Source organism: Odocoileus virginianus, chromosome 2 (assembly GCF_023699985.2).
Source record: "Odocoileus virginianus isolate 20LAN1187 ecotype Illinois chromosome 2, Ovbor_1.2, whole genome shotgun sequence".
Lineage (NCBI taxonomy): Eukaryota > Metazoa > Chordata > Mammalia > Artiodactyla > Cervidae > Odocoileus > Odocoileus virginianus.
Window position 1 is genome coordinate 81,964,854 of NC_069675.1, and position 19,788 is coordinate 81,984,641.

Genomic DNA, 19,788 nt, shown 5'->3' on the forward strand with positions numbered 1-19,788 from the left:
CGACCCGCCTACACAGAGGCTGGCCCTGGGGTTGGAACTCAGACCTGCCCTCCTCTCCCTTCTCCTCCAGGCTCCATCCACTCATTCACTGAAGACCCTGAAGCAACCAGGCACTGAACCCTTCAAGTCTCTGCATTCTTTACATTTCAAGATCAAGAAAATGTTTTCACTTGTATTTTTCTCTGCCTTGAAAGAAAAACTTCATCTCCAAGGGAAGAAATGTTAGGAGGCCATGGCTGATTCATGTCAATGTGTGACAAAAACCACTACAATATTGTAAAGTAATTAGCCTCCAACTAATAAAAATAAATGAAAAAAAAAAAAAAGAAATGTTAGGAGGGTTTATCTGCAGCAAATAGGATTTCTGATCATTTTTAATCCTTTGAAAAACCACTCATATGTATTTTCTAATTTTGTCTAGAGCACAATTGCATCATTTGAAAAAAATCTGTGCTTAAAGGAGACAGGTGCTACTTCAGTAGCAGCTAAGCTCAAGGCCGGGTAGATTTGGGAAAATGAAAGCTACCATCTTCTGTTTCCCTCTGCAAAGGGGACAGACAGAGGAAGCTGGCACCCTTGTCAACCTTCAGGCCTTTCTGGGGCAGCTATGGACTGGAAGAGCCGGCCTGCACCCCTGGGTGCTGCCCAGCTATCTGTCTCCCATCAGCTCCGGCTGCCCTTGACTCCTCTTTCCTTGCCTGCATCTGAAATGAAAAGAAATTCTAAGTGTAAAATCCTACCCTCCATCTGTTTCTAGATAACCAGCCCACAGGCCCCCAGAAACCTCCACAAGGCTGTGTTTAGTCGCTCAGTTTTGTCCAACTCTTTGCGACCCCATGGACTGCAGTTCACCAGGCTCCTCTGTCCATGAGATTCTCCAGGCAAGAATACTGGAGTGGGTTGCCATGCCCTCCTCCAGAGGATCTTCCCAACCCAGAGATCAAACCCGGGTCTCCCATACTGCAGGCAGGTTCTTTTACTGTCTGAGTCAGCGGGGAAGCCCAAGAATACTGGGGTGGGTAGCCTTTCCCTTCTCCAGGGGATCTTCCTGACCCAGGAATCGAACCGGGGTCTCCTGAATTGCAGGCAGATTCTTTACCAGCTGAACCACCAGGGAAGCCCCTCCATGGACTAGTAAGAGACTATTCAAAACTGGTGGATGTTAATTAACTCAACTTATTGTGCCAATCATTTGGCAAAATATACATATATCAAATCATTATGTTGTCTACATTAAACTTACACAATGTTATTGGTCAGTTATATCTCAAAAAACTGGGAAAATTGTTCATTTTCTTATCAAGTGTTCATTGACTGAAAAAAAAATCAACTTAAAAAATAGAAAAATAAAAAAAGAAGAAGAAGGAAATACCCCCTTCCCAAGGTAGCTTTGCCCCATCAGGCCTCAGCTAAGAGTTCTCACTGCAAAGGCCCCATTCCTCCCCACAGCACGGATGACTCTGTGGTCTGTCTGTGCCTACCCACCCAGCCTCCTCTCCTGGGACCAGCCTTCATTCTAACCCACTAAAGTCACCTCTGATTCCTCTAGACACCCCTGTCTCCCTGCTATTGCACTTGCCATTCGCTCCTTCCCCCCACTTCTGTCCACCTCGGCTCCTTGGCAAACTCTTACTGATCCTTCAGAATCTTCTCCCCCGCTCCCTGCCCAGTATCATATCTTCATTTATTAAATGGGGATGATGCTATAGCCTTGTGGGGTTTTAATGAGAATTAAAGAAGAAACTCAACAGCACGGTTTCCTAACCAAATGCCCCTTGAATGAATCACAGGTGTCACTTGAACATAAATTGCTTCAGCCAGAGCCCTGGGAGCAGTCTTATCCATCTACCCAGGGTACAGGGCAAATATCATTTTCTATCATGTAAAAAATTGGGAAGTACTGGTATATAAAAAGTGCCTAGTACATAGCCCGGCGCATAATAGATGCTCAGTAAATGCAAATTTCTCTCTTAAACTTCATGATGTCTACATGTCAACCATACCGCTTTCCTGCCAGCTTTAGCCTGCTCCAAAGTTTTGTTTATGTGCACCTGTCCATCCCTAGACTGTGAGCCTCAAGTCTGGGGTTTTTTTCACCTCTGAGTCTGTGTCCAGTATATAACAAGCACTCAGGAAGTGTCTGCTGCACTGAACTAACTAGAAATTGCTAAGATGTAAAAAAAAGTAAGACTTTGATAGCCAGTTAACTCTGCCACTAATACATGTGTTACCCCAGGGGAATCACTGTTCGGTAGCATCAGTAATAATTTCAGAGATGCTTGACGGGAATAGAGGATTCAGGATGAAAGGGCTTCTTCCAGAACTTTCCACCTCCTGACTCCAGGATGCAAACATAACAAGAAGAAGGAAACCGAGGTGCTAGTCAAGGTGAAACACGTAGCCAAGAGTCATCGAAGTGCCCGCTGGAGTCTACCTGGGGCGCTACCGGGGGGCTCCGTCCTACCTGGTAGCGGGGGTGGAAGCCCATGTACTGGTGGCACTGCTCACAGTGATGGTAGGTGTTGTACGCTGCGAACTTGGACAGTCTCATCCTCGCAGTCTGGCGTCGCATGTACAGGTCCTCCGGCTTCCGGTGCGTCCCTCTGTCTGCACGAAATCCCAGTGTTAAAGAGCGCAGGAGGCCCAACCAATACTCTCTCCTCCCACTTGTTGGCAACGAAACACTGTAACAGGGCTTCCTGGGATCGCCTCTCACCTGTCCACCCCAAGCTGACTCCACTGGCCAGGAAGGACAGAGTCTCAGTGGGATAAACTAGACACTACATTCACATGGTGTCTCACTCATCCTGCTCCGGATGTTTCATAAACCTATTCAAGGATTCGATCTGTGACAACGTAAATCGATCACTGACTTAATATGCAAATGCTGCAAAGCACACGATCACCCCTAGGATTTCAAACGACTTAGCAAAATTAAGATTTTAACACTCAACCTCCATTTGAGAAGGTCTACGTGAAGTGTGAAGGAGGCTTCAGTGAATGGCATCTGCTCTGAGCTCAATATAGATAAAATGATGGAATCGACAAGGAGACTGGTGTCTTCCTCTCACACTGTATTCACTGAACTTTCCCAGTCAGTGCTTATAATCTCACTGGCCACTCACATCCGACGTTTGTCACCAGTGACCCTGAAACCCGGCAGGGTTACTGTGAAAATTAGCGGTCCCCGAAGAAGGAGCGAGAAAACAAGAGACCAAGGAAGGGCAGGATGGGAAATAGATGCATTTTGTTGTAACAATCCAAATTCATAGAAAAACATATGTCTTTTTCTTCGATTAACAAGAATCTTCAGAATATTCCAATCATGAAAAGCCATCAACAGCGTCCTCACATTTTTCCACACTAATGGAGCAGCAAATCTTCCCTCATGAGGTCGAAGAGCATTTCCTGTCCAGAGAGGTGGTGACCTCACTGCTCTCACAGGCACCTCCAGTTCACTCATCACCATCAGATATGTTCATCGCTAGCAAGATTTAACTCATCCCTTTAAGAGGCTATTCCCACATACTCTGGAAGAAGGTGGAAGCAAGAGTTTGACAAATCTGACCTTCGCTCTTTACACTCTGATGGTGTGAGCAGATCAGACTGGCGTCCTCATACTTCGGATCGTGAATAATGTAGTCAAAAGGCAACTTCTTGAACAGCTCCAGGTCCGGCCAGGGGTCACTAAGCTGGAGGTAATGCCAATCCGAATCTTCTCTGAGGTCTACAGGATCGGGAGAAACACAGATATGTGACAAAATGGGATGTCAGAAAGATTTATTTCAAACGTGCACAAGGGTGATGGTTGGAGTGGAACTGATGCTGAGTCTACAAGTTACCACGGGATCGCAAATGCCCAGGTACATGTTTCATTTTCAGGATTCTTCTAATTCAGCAAGAAGGTGCATTCAGATCTATCTCTATCCAGAGAAAGAGCCTTATGCTGGGTTTCCTATGGGATAGGCTTGCTCTTCTGACTTCCACTAACTTCCACTCCTCCCAATACACGTAACCCTGTGCTCTGTGCTTTTCCCTGGCCCTGTCCCTCAAATACACCACACTGGTTACCAGTACCAGCAGAAACTGATGCAGTTCTCTCTCTCACTCTTATATCTAAATGATACCCAGTCAGTAAGGCCCAACTCCTATCACTTCACCTATAGGAAAACATTTATAAATGCTCAGATCCACCAGCTTCCCCTTTCTGAATGCCAACACTGGCTCAATCCATGTTTTCACATTTGCCATGTATCATTGTACTATTATAATCAGTGTAGTCTACAGTGCTCATTAAACGCTTGTTGGCAAAAAGGTAAAAAATTCTACTTGGTCCAACCCCAAATTATGTAATACATTGATTTCATGTATATGATATTTTATACATATGATACTGAAAGTGCTGCACTCAACATGTCAGCAAATTTAGAAAACTCAGCAGTGGCCACAGGACCGGAAAAGGTCAGCTTTCATTCCAATCCCAAAGAAAGGAAATGCCAAAGAATGCTCAAACTACCGCAGAATTGCACTCATCTCACACGCTAGTAAAGTAATGCTCAAAATTCTCCAAGCCAGGCTTCAGCAATACGTGAACCGTGATGTTCAAGCTGGTTTTAGAAAAGGCAGAGGAACCAGAGATCAAATTGCCAACATCTGCTGGATCATCGAAAAAGCAAGAGAGTTCCGGAAAAACATCTATTTCTGCTTTATTGACTATGCCAAAGCCTTTGACTGTGTGGATCACAAGAAACTGTGGAAAATTCTGAAAGAGATGGGAATACCAGACCACCTGACTTGCCTCTTGAGAGACCTGTACGCAGGTCAGGAAGCAACAGTTACAACTGGACATCGAACAACAGACTGGTTCCAAATACAAAAAAGGAGCACGTCAAGGCTGTATATTGTCATCCTGCTTATTTAACTTCTATGCAGAGTAAATCATGAGAAACACTGGGCTGGATGAAGCACAAGCTGGAATCAAGTTTGCCGGGAGAAATATCAATAACCTCAGATATGCAGATGACACCACCCTTATGGCAGAAAGTGAAGAAGAACTAAAGAGCCTCTTGATGAAAGTGAAAGAGGAGAGTGAAAAAGTTGGCTTAAAGCTCAACATTCAGAAAACTAAGATCATGGCATCCGGTCCTGTCACTTCATGGCAGATAGATGGGGAAACGGTGGAAGCAGTGACAGACTTTATTTTTGGGGGTTCCAAAATCACTGCAGATGGTGATTGCAGCCATGAAATTAAAAGACGCTTACGCCTTGGAAGGAAAGTTATGACCAACCTAGACAGCATATTAAGAAGTAGAGATACTACTTTGCCAACAAAAGTCCATCTAGTCAAGACTATGGTTTTTCCAGTAGTCATGGATGGATGTCAGAGCTATAAAGAAAGCTGAGTGCTGAAGAATTGATGCTTTTGAACTGTGGTGTTGGAGAAGACTCTTGAGAGTCCCTTGGACTGCAAGGAGACGTCCATAAGAAAGAGGAAAAAAAAGAAGAGGGAGAGGAATGCTTATTATGCATTTAATAGGTGCTCGGTGCTTCATATGTATAACATCATTTAATCTTCACAACATCCTGTAAAAGGGGAATTATGCACTTTTTGCCAAAGACAAACCCAAAGCAATAGGAGAGTATTTGAGAAAATAAGGCTATGAAGTTTAACACACTTCAGTCAAATCCTCTTTATCACTGGTGTACCCAACAAAATATGAAACAGAAACTCAGCAGCAATACAGTTCCAAATTGTGGGGGAAATGGTGGAAAACTCAGAGCGCAGATGAGCGTTGATATGGTTCCTTTTTCCTTCAAAAGAAAGATCAAGGGCTAGACAAGCTTCCTGGGTTCTAAATTTTATCCCAGTCAAAACTCAAACATAGTTAAGAGCATGTAAAGAAGTTCTGTGTGTGCAAAGGGCAGGACTTCCTTCTTTGCCAAGACTGACTACATTGCACGTATATACCCCATCTTTATCCACTCAACTACTGGCAGGCATTTATCCATCAATGGACACCATACAGTTGTTGCTACATCTTGGTTACTGTGAATGATGCTGTAATGATCATGGTCACTATGAGAGGTGACTGTGGTGATTATTCCACAATGTGTATCAAATCATCCAGTTGTGCACCTTAAACATACACAATAGAAGTGCTCTTAGATGCCAGTGCAGCCTCGTGGGGCTCCTTCTCTATAATACAGACTCCTTACACAAATCTTCATTCCCAACAGATTCATTCAGTAAACTGTTTCAGAGCCACTGGAGTGGCACTAGAAGAGGAAGGGGAGAAGGTCCTCTACAATGAGCATGAAACATGTTCAAAGACAGTCTTCCCTTAATCAGGATAAACTCCGCTCTGGGAATGAGAAGAAAAGCCTAATCCCTACATATCATGTATTCTTCATTTTGCCCCAAGGCGCTGACCTATGTGCTCAACGGTCTGAAAGGGAATTCTCATTTGATGGACAACTCTACTTTCTAGAGGCAGCGTGCATGCATGCTCAGTTGCTTCAATCGTGTCCAACTCTGAGACCCCATGGATTGTAGCCCACCAGGATCCTCTGTCCATAGGATTCTCCAGGCAAGAATACCGGAGTGGGTTGCCACTTCCTTCTCCAGGGGAGATTTCCAACCCAGGGATTGAGCCCATGTCTCCAGCACTGGCAGGTGGATTCTTGATTCACTGAGCCACCTGGAAAACTCCCTAGAGGCAGCAACCAAATATGGTTCCAGTTCTGCTACCCCTGAGCTGGCTCCTGAACATGTTACTTAGCAGGAACATGGATTAACAATATCTGTCTCTCGGTATGGTAGAGGACATGAATGTGGTAATTTATGTAAAGTATCTGGCACAGTGGTTTACATTTGGAAGGTACTCAGTAAAGAGCAGTTACTTTTAGTATCGTAATTTTATCTTCCCCACGGCCTCCCAGGCTCTACTCTAGGATTGAGCACAATGACTACAAGGGAAAGATAAAAGCCCTCCAAAGCCCTTGGGAGGAGTCAGATCATTAATCTGAGAATTCCATCTTGAAAGTAAAAGACACAAGCAAGTTTCTCAAAGACACTTGAGAAACTGATGAAGATCATTCCAAGCCCCAGGGTCATCAACAGGGAACTCACTGATGTTGATCTCTTCCTCATCATAAACATCCACTTCCGTCAGCCGAATGAGCATTCTGGACAAAATGCTGAGGAACTGCAGGTAGGCGCCTGTCTTCCCGATCTGCAGGGACAGCGAAGTGGGAGCCGACCATCAGTATGTCCATGCCAAGTGCAGGCGCTGACTGAGCACCTGACTTGCCTCCACGCATCCACCAATCTTAACCATCTCGCCCAATTAAAATGAGGGCTAGGGGGATGCAAAGACCTTTGAGGGAAAATGTGGCCTGAAGAAACGTGGCACAGGCAGACAGATGAACTCCCATGGGCAGAAGACCCACCTGCTTATCAATTATTGCAAATGTCTTTCCAGATTTTAATTGGCCACACTGTTTAAGCTGTTAGAAATAGGACTCCATCACAAGCTGAACAAAATGTTGCTTCAGAAAAAAAAAAAAAGAACTGACATTTTAATAATGCCTTAAAAGTCTTGCTCAATTGCAAATTGTGATCTTATATTAATGGATGTATCTGTAGCGGGACAACAAAATTCATTGTGGGAGATGTGAAAGGTTGGCATCACACCTCTCTCTTCCTAAGTTCAGGACTTCCTTCTCTTCTTGTATTAATAGGTCCCCACCCCCATCAAGCCAGCACTAGGCCAGTATACTATTGGTCTTAGTGCACTGACATCACAACTAGCTACAAGTGGACTTGGGGGCTAGCCTCCTCTCCCACCCACCTCGGCATCCTAAAAATGTGCTCTCAGCTTAAAGCTTAAGTTCTCAGCTTAAGTTCTCAGCTTAATGCCTGGTTCATAGGAAGGATTCAACAGATGCTGATGAATGGAAATAGCTAACTTACAAAATGAAAATATGAAATACAACTGGGGGGAGCTTTAGAGAAAATATTCACAATGCATATAATTCACAAAGGATTAAAATTTTTATACTCTAAAAGAACAAAGCAAAAGAAAAGAAAGTCAAATGGACTAAGGGAAAAATAAGAGAAACAAAACCAGAAAGTCATTGTAAAAGAAACACCAGTGACCAATAAAGATATTAAAATACATTCACCCTTACTAATAAAACTATGATATACAAAGTAATTTTCCCCTATCAAAAATGCAAAAATTTTAAAGACTGATAACATTCAGTAAGATGAGGGTATGGAAAAACCAGGATTCCTTTATAAAAAACACTTTACTTTCCCCTTTTAAAAAAATTACACAAAGTACTACATGCTTATCTAAAAGTGCAAGAAATACAGATCAATAAAAAAGTAGTCAAGTCACTCAGTCATGTCTGACTCTTTGCAACCTTATGGACTGCAGCCTGCCAGGCTCCTTCGTCCATGGGATTTTCCAGGCAAGAATACTGGAGTAGGTTGCCATTTTCTTCTCCAGGGCATCTTCCCAACCCAGGGATCGAACTCAGGTCTCCCATATGACAGGCAGACTCTTTACTGTCTGAACCACCAGGGAAGCCCAATAATAAAGTAGAATAGTCACAGATTCCAGCCCCCTCCCCTGACAGCTCTCCTGTCGGGGGTTTCTGAAGATATTTTCACACATGCAGGCACACGCACACAGTGGTTTTTCTGTGTAATTGATATGACCCTATGTATATACTGTTCTGCAACTTGATCGTTAAAATGGAGATAGCTTAGAGAACTTTCAGTGTCAGTATACAAAGATCTAGCTCAAATTTTCTGTAGCTGAACTGCATGATACCTCTGTGCCCAAGTAAATTCAGTCAAGCTTGACCAACAGAACTCACAGTGTTTCCATTTATTTTTTAACTACTGAAAATTACATAACACAAAAACGAGCACTTCTATCCATATTTTTGTGGGTCTGTGTTTCTTGGGGTAGGTACCTGACCAAGAAACGAACACGTGAGTGAAAAGGAAATGTGTCTTGAACGGGGACAGTGATGATGACGGGGACAACCACAGTGCTTTCTAGGGGTCGGGTGCCCTACCATCCACTCTCTTGTCTAAAGCTCCTGTTCTTGTGACACAGCTATTAGCTTCCTCATTCTCAGATGAGGAACCTGAGGCAAAGAGAGAGCTGGAACTGGCCCAGGGAGGCAGGTGATGTTTTAGTTCCATGCAGGGCCCACCCTTCACCCCGGCTCCGAGTGACTGAGCCCCCCTCCCAAGACCCCATACGAACCTCATGCATCCTCATCACCATCACAGGCTCGCAACCCCTGACATTCACACCTAGGTTCCTGCCATGATGACAGGTGAAACTGTCTTTCGTTGTCAGAAAAATACAATGAGCTGTGGGATGGAGACAGGTCTCTTGCCTCCCTGTTGTGTTTCACCAGAATCTTGCAGGACAGAAACAGGGGTCAGCCTCCATTGTCAGAGTGAGGGAGAACCGCCCTGACTGGCTGTGAGGACCAAATGGAGGAATGTGGGAAAGGCAGAACCATAATCTGAATGAGCAAGAAGGACCCACAGAGGACCCCTCTGGCCCCATACTGCTCAAAAGAGGAAACTGGGGTCAGAGGATGGAGGACACCCCGGCATGGGCAGCAGGTGGGTCCCTCTACCCATCCCCTTAGGGCTACGAGAGATGCCACCTGGGGGACAGCAGACGTGAATAACGGATGCTCTGGGATGCTCTCAGCCCCAAATCAGCCTCTGGGTGTGCACACAAGCCCCCCCAATCCCCGCAGAGCTGGGCGCATGGGGCAGCACCCACCTGGGGTGGCCCACTGAGCAAAAGCCGGCGCGGGTGGAAGCCGTCCACGCGGCCCTCGGCACGGTTGCCGTAGTCCATGTGGCCGGGTCGGGGCACTGTCCACTGGCGGTAGTAGAGTGACTGCTCCGTGGACGTCATGGTCTTGCTGAGCAGGGGCCGGAAGGAGCTGGCCCACATGACCGAGTGCGAGGGCAGGAGCGAGGCGGCCTTGGGCAGGCCGCTGCCGTCCGTGGACGTGACCATGTCGTACACCAGCTTGGGCAGGAAGACCACGGGCGGCTGCCGGCAGGACTTGGTCATGGAGCACTGGGAGGCCTGCAGGACGAGTGGGCCGGTGGCGGGTAGCGCCGGTGAGGAGGCCGAGCCCGAGGAGGATGCTGACGGGGCTGACACCTGGACACCCCGCTGGCCGCTCTTGAGGCTGGGATCCGGCTGTGGGGTCAGCCCCGGGCTGTGCCTGCTGATGACCGATGGTGGCCCCCCCGCTGCCCGGAGCCTCTGTCTCTCCCCGGGGGCCCTGGCCTCCTCCGAGGGGCCACAGGGCGGTGGGGACCGGACCCGCTCCCCCTGCGAGGGTCCGGCTGAGGATTCGCCGCATGGTGCTGAGCCTGCAGAGAGACACCCGTCAGTCAGGGCCCGGGATCCCCGCCCCAACTCCAGCTCCTGCTTATATAGCACTGACTCCTTTTACCTGCAATGATGGGAATTTCCGCCAAGGCAATTCCCCTTCTGGTTAAATATGGACTTTTTGTCCTTCTGATAAAGCCCAGAGGTACTGCGGAGAGAGAGCCAGCGCCGATCCCCTGGCCCCACACACTCCTCCAAGCCTCTGCACCCACAGCCCCATCTGTCCCAGACCCTCACCATCAGCACTCAGCCCACCTCCTGCTCCGGTGCAGGTGGGTCCCGGAGCTCAGATCTCCCTTCTGCACAGCACAGCGGGGCTTCCGGTTCAGACTGGTAGCAAAACTCATAGGAATGAAAAAGCTCGACTCTTTAGCTTCCAGAAGAATTCAAGATAGAAAATGCCGCACGTACAACAGCTACCCAAATGCAGCATTTCTTTTGCTCTCCCCCACCAGTGGACCACGTTGCAAGCCAAGGTGACTGTGGGTTCCTGGCATCCAGGAGCGGCATCCTGGTCCATCTTTTATATCACCCTGTGTGTGCTATGTTGCTTCAGTCATATCTGACTCTTTGCGATCCTGTGGAGCATAGCCCACCAGGCTCCTCTGTCCATGGGATTTTCCAGGCAAGAATACTGGAGTGGGTTACCATGCCCTCCTCCAGGGTATCTTCCTGACCCAGGGACTGAACCCTTGCATTGGCAGGTAGGTTCTTTACCACGAGCGCTACTATCACCCTGGACCTCCTGAAAGGCGGGGGCTTCCCCATCTCTGAAACGTGGAGGTTGTACCCAAGGCCACAGGAAGCATCTCATTGGAGACTCCCTAAGGTCTCAGGGTCCTCTGAGGAATTCTGAGAAAGTCCCCTCACAGGACGGGGAAGCTGGCCAGCAGCCTGGACATTCTACTCTGCCTGACAACACTGCACAGACCAGCAGGTCCCAGAACCTTCTATAAAGCTGTCAGCCCAGGATCAGGGAAGAGCAAAGCGCCACACCTCTCTACTCTAATGGCCTGGAGCACCCACTTCTCAGGTCCCCCTGGTGCCCTGGGTCCCTCTGTTGTTTGGGGCAGAAGGATAAGAAGCTTTTGGCTTTTCTGACTGACTCAAAACTATAAATCAGACCTTCCTCCATCACAGAATCCAGGCTCCTGTGAGAAGGCCTCTTTTGATTCCTTCTGTGCACATCTGTGAGGGAGACCCTCACCACCTGACCCACTGTTATCCATGGGCTGGTGAGGAGGTGGAAGAGAAGAAATGAAAGAAGACCCCAGGCCAAACCCCATGATGTGCTCTGACCTTTGCAGCCACTAAATGACCCTAAGCTGTCACCCCAGGACCACTCACTGCACCCAAGTACCACACACACCTTCACACCCCAGGGCCTCCTCTCCCTTCAAGGCCCAAAGGCCAGCTGCTCTCTGAAACCTGCAGGGACCACCCCAACTCCTGAATCTGCCCCACTTGGGACAAACTTCTTCCTATGCATAAGCATAGCATCTCATAGTGTGAATGTGTGCAGAAAATACACAGCAGCCCCTATTGCAACACAGCCTGGTCCAAAGGAACCATGAATTCCTTGAGAGCAGATGTGTATCTAATGGGACCCTCAGTGCCCCGAGCCAGGTAGAGAGCAGGTTGTCCATAAACACTTGTGGTGGGAGGACATGTGATCTGTCTCACTTGTGCTGCCCCGGACTGCTCCCTTGAGGCCAAGGCGGCCCCCAGGACCCACATTCCCCACTCCTCTGCCCAAGTGCGGTCAGGTCCAGGGGTCAGTGGACACTTGATAAATTTTGCTGCTTCTCCCCCAGTGAAGCCTTCTGTGTCCGCTTCTCTCGGCCCTCAGACTCGACAGCAACACTCACCCAGCTCCTTGCCCCGATTCCCCAAATGAACAGCGGCCTGCAGAGCACCGAGGGGTGGCCCTCTGACACCCCGCAGCACAGGCCTCCTCCCAGGACAGGAGCCACCACAGCCCAAACCCCTCATAACCCCAGAATCACCCCCAACCCTGGTCCAGAAAGACGCGTACTCTCTAGAAAGGCCAGTTCTTCACGGACCCCTTCTCTTTCCAGTTCTAGTTGAAAATAAAGAATTTCTTTCCAGTCTCTGAAGTCTCAGAAAACCAAAACGGTCCAACCATGGGATCTTTATCCCCTGGAGACTTACTGGATGCCTTAGAGGAGAGGGATGAAGATGCAGAGTCATGGGAGCGGGATCGTTCTCTTTTCACAGGGCTCCGCTTCTCTGACGTGGAGCCTGTTTCAAAACATACACACTGAAGAGGCCTAGTAATCATGGCACCATCTGTTTCCCTAGCACTTCAGTTTATAAAGTGCATTCATATATAGCATCTCTCATCCAACCATCCCTCCATCCACCCATCTATCCATCCATCCCTTCATCCAACCATCCATCCATCCCTTTATCCACCCATCTTTCCATCCATCCATCCACCCATCCGTCCATCCATCCATTCCGCCATCCACCCACCCCTCCATCCACCCATCCTTCCATCATCCATGAATCCATCCATTCCTCCACCCACCCATCCATCCATTCCTCCGCCCACCCATCCATCCATTCCTCCATCTACCCACCCACCCATTCCTCAATCCATACCTCCAACCACCCATCCATCCATTCTTCCATCCACCCATCTGTCCATCCATCCATCCATCTGCCCATACATTCCTCCATCCATCCCTCCATCAGCCCACCCACCCATCCATCCACATCCCTAGGCCCCCTCCTCTGAGGGAGTGCTAAGGAGACAGGTGTATGATGCAGGGCAGGCCAGTGAGGCACTGGTAGGTCAGTGGGGCTCCTGCCCAGGGGTCTTGGCTACAGGATGGAGTAAGGAGGGCAGATAGGGCAGATCTGGGACCCAGGAGCCAGGCACCCACCCAACAGGAGGAAGCAGGAGAGGGGAGACATCCTGAGAGAGGGGACCCTGACCCCAGTTCTGAACGGCCAGCTGGGTGGGGTTTCCAAGTGAAGCATGGGGCAGAGGGAACTCGAGTGGCTGGGAGAGCAACTGTGTGGCCCAGAGGTGACAGAGCAGGGCACAACCATGAGATGAGTGTGGCCAAAGCTCAAGGGGCGGCATGAGGGCCAGAAGCCAAGAGGCACAAAGGGGGAAGGTGGGTCGGGAGATGTCAAGTGTGTGGATTCCCTCCGTGGGCAATTTCATGTCAGGGGCCCGCCCACACCTGTGAAAATCATCTACGGCACCAGGAGGGTCTTTCCTCCCCATTTTACAGATGGGCCATCTGAGGCTAGAAGAGGTGACGTGATCTGTCCAAACGCACACAGCCAGCAATGGGGGCTGGGCGGGGAAGAGGCGTTCTGGTCTGCTGGCTCTCCAGTCTCACTCTCCCCTACACCAGACCCCACAAACGCCCTGCACTTTCACGGCAGAAGCTTTTCATTTTTTTTCTCCCTGTCCTGCTGACAGCAGCCAGATGCCTTGCACTGCCCTGATTTATGTGTCCTATTAAAAAACATTGTGTCAAACTCTCATGTCTGCAGATGAAATTGGCCTGTTTCCATAAATCCCAATAATGGACACCTCCAGTGAATTCACATAGAAGGCATAAGCGAGTGAATCTTAAACCAGCCAGTAATTCCACCAGCAATTCAAACAAGGCATGAGCTTAAGCCCTAGGAAATCTCCATTTTTCTTCCTACTTTAAAGAATTTTAGAGCTTCAAAGAACTTGCTGGGATTCCCATTTTCTCACACCACCAAAAATGAGGGGTAGTGATGGCTGGTTTAGTAGCTAAGTCATGTCTGACTTTTGCAACTCCATAGACTGTAGCCCACCAGGCTTCTCTGTCCATGGGATTTTCCAGGCAAGAATACTGGAACGAGTTGCCATTTCCTTCTCCAAAAACAGGGGGAGGGGAAGCAAAACATGAAATCACTGAAGGATTTCCCCTAAAGATGTATCTAGATGGTTCTCACTGGGAGCTGCTGACCAGCAGACAGGCCAAGGACCACCCTGAGTGGGGACAGGGGCAGGACCGGCTTCCCCACCTTCTGTCACCAGTTCTTCGTCCTCGTTGTCTGTGCTGCTCAGCTTCTCCCCATCGCTCTCCAAGGCCTCAGTCCGGGCGCCCTTCTCCAGGGGAGCCTCACTGCTCACGAAGTATGCGGCCAGGCCCAGCTCCTGCTCCAGGGCCGTCCTCACCAGGCAGGAGGAGTTTATGAGCCGCAGGTCACAGTACCGCAGGGACCTGGGAGGAGGCGGAAGAAGGGATCTATCGAGAGCCTTCTACCAGGAGGCATGGCTGCGTGCCAGGGACCAGCACCCTGCCTGCCTCAGTAAGCCCCCAGGACTCAGGCCAATGGAATATCAGACAGCGCACCGTGAGCCCTGAGCACCGAAGTCCATTTGACTGTACGTCTCTGGGGGCCCCTGCTCGGTATTTAGCCCTGTGCTGCCTGGAATCTAAAGAACACCGACTTTCTGGTCAGATGAGAACGAGGCTTGAGTTCCAGCCCTGCCTCTTCGTGCGACAGGACCTTAGACAAAGTGGGCAACTACTCGGGAGGCTCAGATTTTTTTTCATCTGAAGGATATGAATGAATATTAATAACCACTTAAGTGTACTGTTACGAGCGATATATGCAGTAAGTAGACACCTGATTATTCCAACAACATTTAAAATGTGTCCAGGACCATGTCTCGTGCAAGGGAAAGGATGGCCATCAAGTCACTGCCATATTGGAAACCAGAGTTTATCTGGGAAAACGCTCCAATGAGTCATGAAATATGGGGAGGGGTGGACACATGGGATGGGAGGGGCAGGGCTCAGGGGAACAGCAGAGGGCTTAGAGAGGCGGATGGGGGCTGCAGTCAGGCTCTGTAACTACTGCTTCTGTGACCTCAGGAAAATGGCCTTCCATTTGCTCACCTAAAGAACAGGGCAGTAATACTAACGTTGCAAGTGACAAGTGCTAGATCAAAAGTCCAGCACTGTGCCTGATACAAAAAGGAGTTCAGAAAGCTCACTCAAATTTAAAATAAAGGCATTGTCAGTCCGATGGAGCTGAGGACTGGAAGATTTGATCCATGACATAGCAACAACCAAGGTCGAACAGTCTGGAGCTGCTTTTAGCTGGCCCGTGAGTAAACAATGTGAAGTGGCCCTTCTATAAGTGTGGTATGGCCCAGCGGAAAGAAGCCAGGAAGCTCTGAGGCCACCATCCACCATACCGGCTTAATCTCTGGAAAACTCGGTTTCCTCATCAGGAAGGCCTCCACCCATGGAGACCAGCAGCAGTCCCCACACCCACCCCCCTGAGCCCAAGGGGTTCCTATCTGAGAACTTGGAAAAGCTGCCCAGGCCCAGACACCTTTCATTGCCATTTGCTGGAAAACTGTGACCACAAAGATACAAGCTGCTGATGCCTATGATGTGAGTGCACCACTGAGAGTCGGGCAGGGGAAGCCTGACCTGATAAAGCCCCCAGCGTTGCCTGGGCGGCTGGCTCCTCACAGACCCCGAGGAGCACAGCCCCCCAACTCACTCACCTTGGTAAGGACTCCCCGTGTGGGTCCATCCCACTGAAGATCAGGATGCAAGGCAGGCCCTCCAACTCCAAGTACGTCTGAGGCCGCCACTCTGCATCCTCTATGTTCTGCCACACCTGCAGATAATTAAAGAGGGAGACGACTGTGGGACGCCACCCTTCCTGACTAGCCCAGCGCTAAGGGAACCCTGATGTCCTCCTGCTGATTTAGAGCCCTTGCAATGCCTTGTCTGAGCCTTATCAAATTTATACTGCAAATAAGCACCCCATCAGCTTCACCACTGGATTCCCAGCCACGCAGAACACTGCCTGGCACTCATCAGCCATTCAAGAAGTATCTGCCAACTGACTGCCTTAATCTTTGCTAGAAAGTATACATCCTCAGGCCTTCCTTGGGGGCTCAGATGGTAAAGAATCTGCCTGCAATGCAGGAGATCTGGGTTTGATCTCTGGGTCAGGAAGATCCCCTGCAGTAAGGGAATGGCGACCCACTCCAGTATTCTTGCCTGGAGAATTCCATGGACAGAGGAGCCTGGTGGGCTACAATCTATGGGGTTGCAAACATTGCACACAACTGAGCGACTAACACTTCACTTCGTACCGTATATCCTCAACTGTCTAACATTTTGTACCATGTTCTCCCCATTGTGGAGCTGTGCCCTCACAATTCCTTCCCAATTGTTCAATATTCTTGCCCTAAGCCTTTCGTATCATCTGTCACCTGGAGGTCTAGTGGAGAGCGAGGTCTATGGGCCAGGCACTGTGCTCATTTGGGGGGGCTGAGATGTGTGGGGGTGTCCCTGCCCTCCCCTGCTGAGGGAGAAGCCAGAAAACAGGCAGGAAAAACAGAACCTGTGCCAGGTTGGGGGCGGAGGGCAAGGAGGGGGAAGTGAGGCTTCCTGAAAGAAGGAAAGACTCTGAGTTGAATTCTGTGAACCAATAGGTATTAGCTAAACAAAAGAGGAGAAGAAATGAACCCCTGGAAAGAAAGAAAATTGTGCCAGGGCCCAGAACTTTAAAACAGCAAGACAGGGTTTTGGGGAGGGTGCAGTTTTATAAATAATGTGGTAAGGCTGGACTGAAAGATGCAGGTAGGGATGTGGTCAAGAGAGGAGCCTGGAGGGGTGGCCGGGTGTGCAGAGGCCATGTAAGAGACATAAAGTTCATCACCAGTCCACCCCTTCCCCTCTGCTCCCTGCCCCCTGGTCATCTTGCCCGCCCTCCCAGGTGTCTAACCCGCCCCCCGGTCATCATCTCCACCCACCCGTCCTCCTAGGAGTCTGTCCCTGCCTGTCCCCACCTTGAGCTGCTTGAGGAAGTGCTTTCCTATGGTGATGCCCGAGGCGGGGTTCCCCAGGATGATCTCAAAGTGCTCCTCCAGGGCCAGACGTGCCCGCACGTGGGCCAGCCGCTCATAGGCCACGGCCGCCAGTGGGGAGCAAGGCACCCGCAGCAGGACCATGAGCCCGTGGCCGCAGGGGCACTGCTTCGGGGAGTTGATGAGGTTCTGCGTGATCTCCAGCGTCTCCACAGACGTGTAGTTCTTCATCTGCGAGAGGCCGCTCACGGCCATCATGGCGGCTGCATAGTGCTGCACGAGAACAAAGGTCCTGATCACCGCGCTGTGCAGGCGGGGGAACCTGCAAGGAACAGAGAGACCACGCCGTGACCTGGGGCTGTGACTCCAAGGATGCCCAAGCGCTCCAGGAAAGCAAGGCCTTCCAAGGCCAACCGGTAGCCAGACATCTGCCGTCCAGGGCAGAGGGCATGCTTGCTGCAGGAGGAGCTGGGGAATTGAACAGAGAAGCAGAGGCAGGACAAAGGTCAGGTCACACAGCCTCAGTGTAACATCTTGGAGAACTTCCCTTGGCAAGGCTATGGGAGCTCAGCTGACAATCCACCTGGCCTGATGAAATCCATCAGCATCAGAGGTGAATGATAGCTTCCCAAAGGGAGTGCTGGGAAACACTAATCTCACAAGACACTCGACACGCCTTGCACGCTAGCCCTCTCCCAGAGACTCACAGCACATATGGCCAATGGTAGGCACTGAGAACTCTCGTTGGGAAAAAGAACCTTTTGGTAAATGTAAGATTTATCAAACACATATGACCATGGAAACCCTTTTGACATAACAGCTATTAGTGTGCAGCAGCCTAGTTTGGAACACAGTTTAGGAAGTACAGATCTAACTCATTCCCTTTATCAACAAGTGAGAAAAACAAGCTGCCACGAAGAGAGACGACAGAGCTCAGTTAAACACCCACAGTGAGCAGCAGAGCCATTCATTTTGTTTTATATTGCATGCATGTGTGAAGTCCCTTCATTTGTGTCTGACTCTTTGGGACCCCATGGACTGTAGCCCACCAGGCTCCTCTGTCCAGGCAAGAATACTGGAGCGGGTTGCCACGTCCTCCTCCAGGGGATCTTCCCGACACAGGGATTGAACCTGCGTCTCCTGCATTGGCAGGCAGGTTCTTTACTGCTGAGCCACCTGGGAAGCCCCAAGTGTTTTTCATTAGACAGTCTGTAAATCTGGGCCTGCCTTTTCCACATATACACTGTGTGGATGTCAGTCCTTAACCTCCCTAGGCCTCCATTTCTTCATCTGTAAAGTGATAACGTTGACACCCACCTCGGGGGTCTGCTGTGACAGGGTGGGAAAGGTAACACTGATTCCGGGTTCAGACCCAGTTCTGTCACTTTCTAGATGTATGGCCTGAGAAAGTCATGGGGTCTCCCTGAGTCTCAGTTTATTTGCAAATGTGAACAATAATAACAGCTGTCTTGGAGAGGTCGGGATAATGAAAGTAAGGCTCTTGGAACAAAATAGGCACATGGTAGATAAACAAAGGAAATAAAGACAAAGCCAACTGATCACCACTCTCTCCCTTTACACCTTTTGGCATCTTACTTCCTCCCCCATTTTCTTGCCCTCCCTTGAGTCTCAGACACACAGACCCACATTCCAGCATATTTCTGTCCATTCTCACTCTCAAATTTTCTGGAGCACCAACATGATATCACCAGCCCAATATGCAAAACGAGGAATAAACTAAGGTCGATTCAATGGAGCGACTTGAGTCACCTAGGAAGGGAGGCCGGTGACCTGATCCCCAGACATGCATCCCCTGGCTGCACATTCATTCCTCACCTGGCACTTGACTACTGAGCAGTTTTAGGAACTTCGAGAGAGACGTGTACCTTTTTCCCAGTGCGGTGACCATGGCCTCAAAGGAGCTGTCATATCTCAGCAATGGGAGGCTGTGTCCTGAGAGTGTGGACTCGATGAACTCAGACAGCCCGAAGTACTTCTTGTTCTCAGGATACAAGTCCACACCCTAAAACAGAGATGCACCTTGGTCATGCCAATGACACATTTGTGGGAACCATGGGTCATGTGCTGGGGGCACAGGTGACCTGAACAGCATCTTGATCTAAACTGAGCTGACTCTGCAGTGCCCAGGATGACCTTTTATAAATGTCTTTCCTCTGCAGACCCAGAGCACAGAGCACTCCACGCATAAAGGCCAGTGCCTCCCCATCACTCAAGATTTTTCCATTCAATTGACGCCAGTGCCTTGGCCAAGAAGAAAATCAACCTTGTTTTCTTTTCTTTTTTTTTTAAGACACACAACTTTCTTTGTTAAAACTGCTTTTACAACAATTTTAACTGGCTTTAGGAATAGGCAAATCAATTATTTTTGCATTCAGCTGCTATTACATCAGCAGAAAGAAATGCATTTATCTAACCAATTTTACTCACATTGATATAAAATTCCTCACAGACTAACATCAG

The 19,788-nt window shown here is 49.2% G+C and overlaps 1 protein-coding gene across 1 annotated transcript in view; it reads right to left on the reverse strand.

Annotated features, from left to right (window-relative positions):
- Positions 1–19,788, reverse strand: part of GREB1 (growth regulating estrogen receptor binding 1) — a 66,675-nt gene that overhangs the window by 13,511 nt on the left and 33,376 nt on the right. The window contains exons 16-24 of the mRNA XM_020883216.2: positions 19,194–19,330; positions 17,290–17,629; positions 15,991–16,106; positions 14,490–14,689; positions 12,621–12,710; positions 9,822–10,429; positions 7,130–7,232; positions 3,569–3,727; positions 2,465–2,607 (exon numbers count right to left, since the gene is read on the reverse strand). Of these exons, the coding sequence (XP_020738875.2) occupies positions 2,465–2,607; positions 3,569–3,727; positions 7,130–7,232; positions 9,822–10,429; positions 12,621–12,710; positions 14,490–14,689; positions 15,991–16,106; positions 17,290–17,629; positions 19,194–19,330 (1,896 nt within the window). The remainder of the gene's footprint in view (positions 1–2,464; positions 2,608–3,568; positions 3,728–7,129; positions 7,233–9,821; positions 10,430–12,620; positions 12,711–14,489; positions 14,690–15,990; positions 16,107–17,289; positions 17,630–19,193; positions 19,331–19,788) is intronic.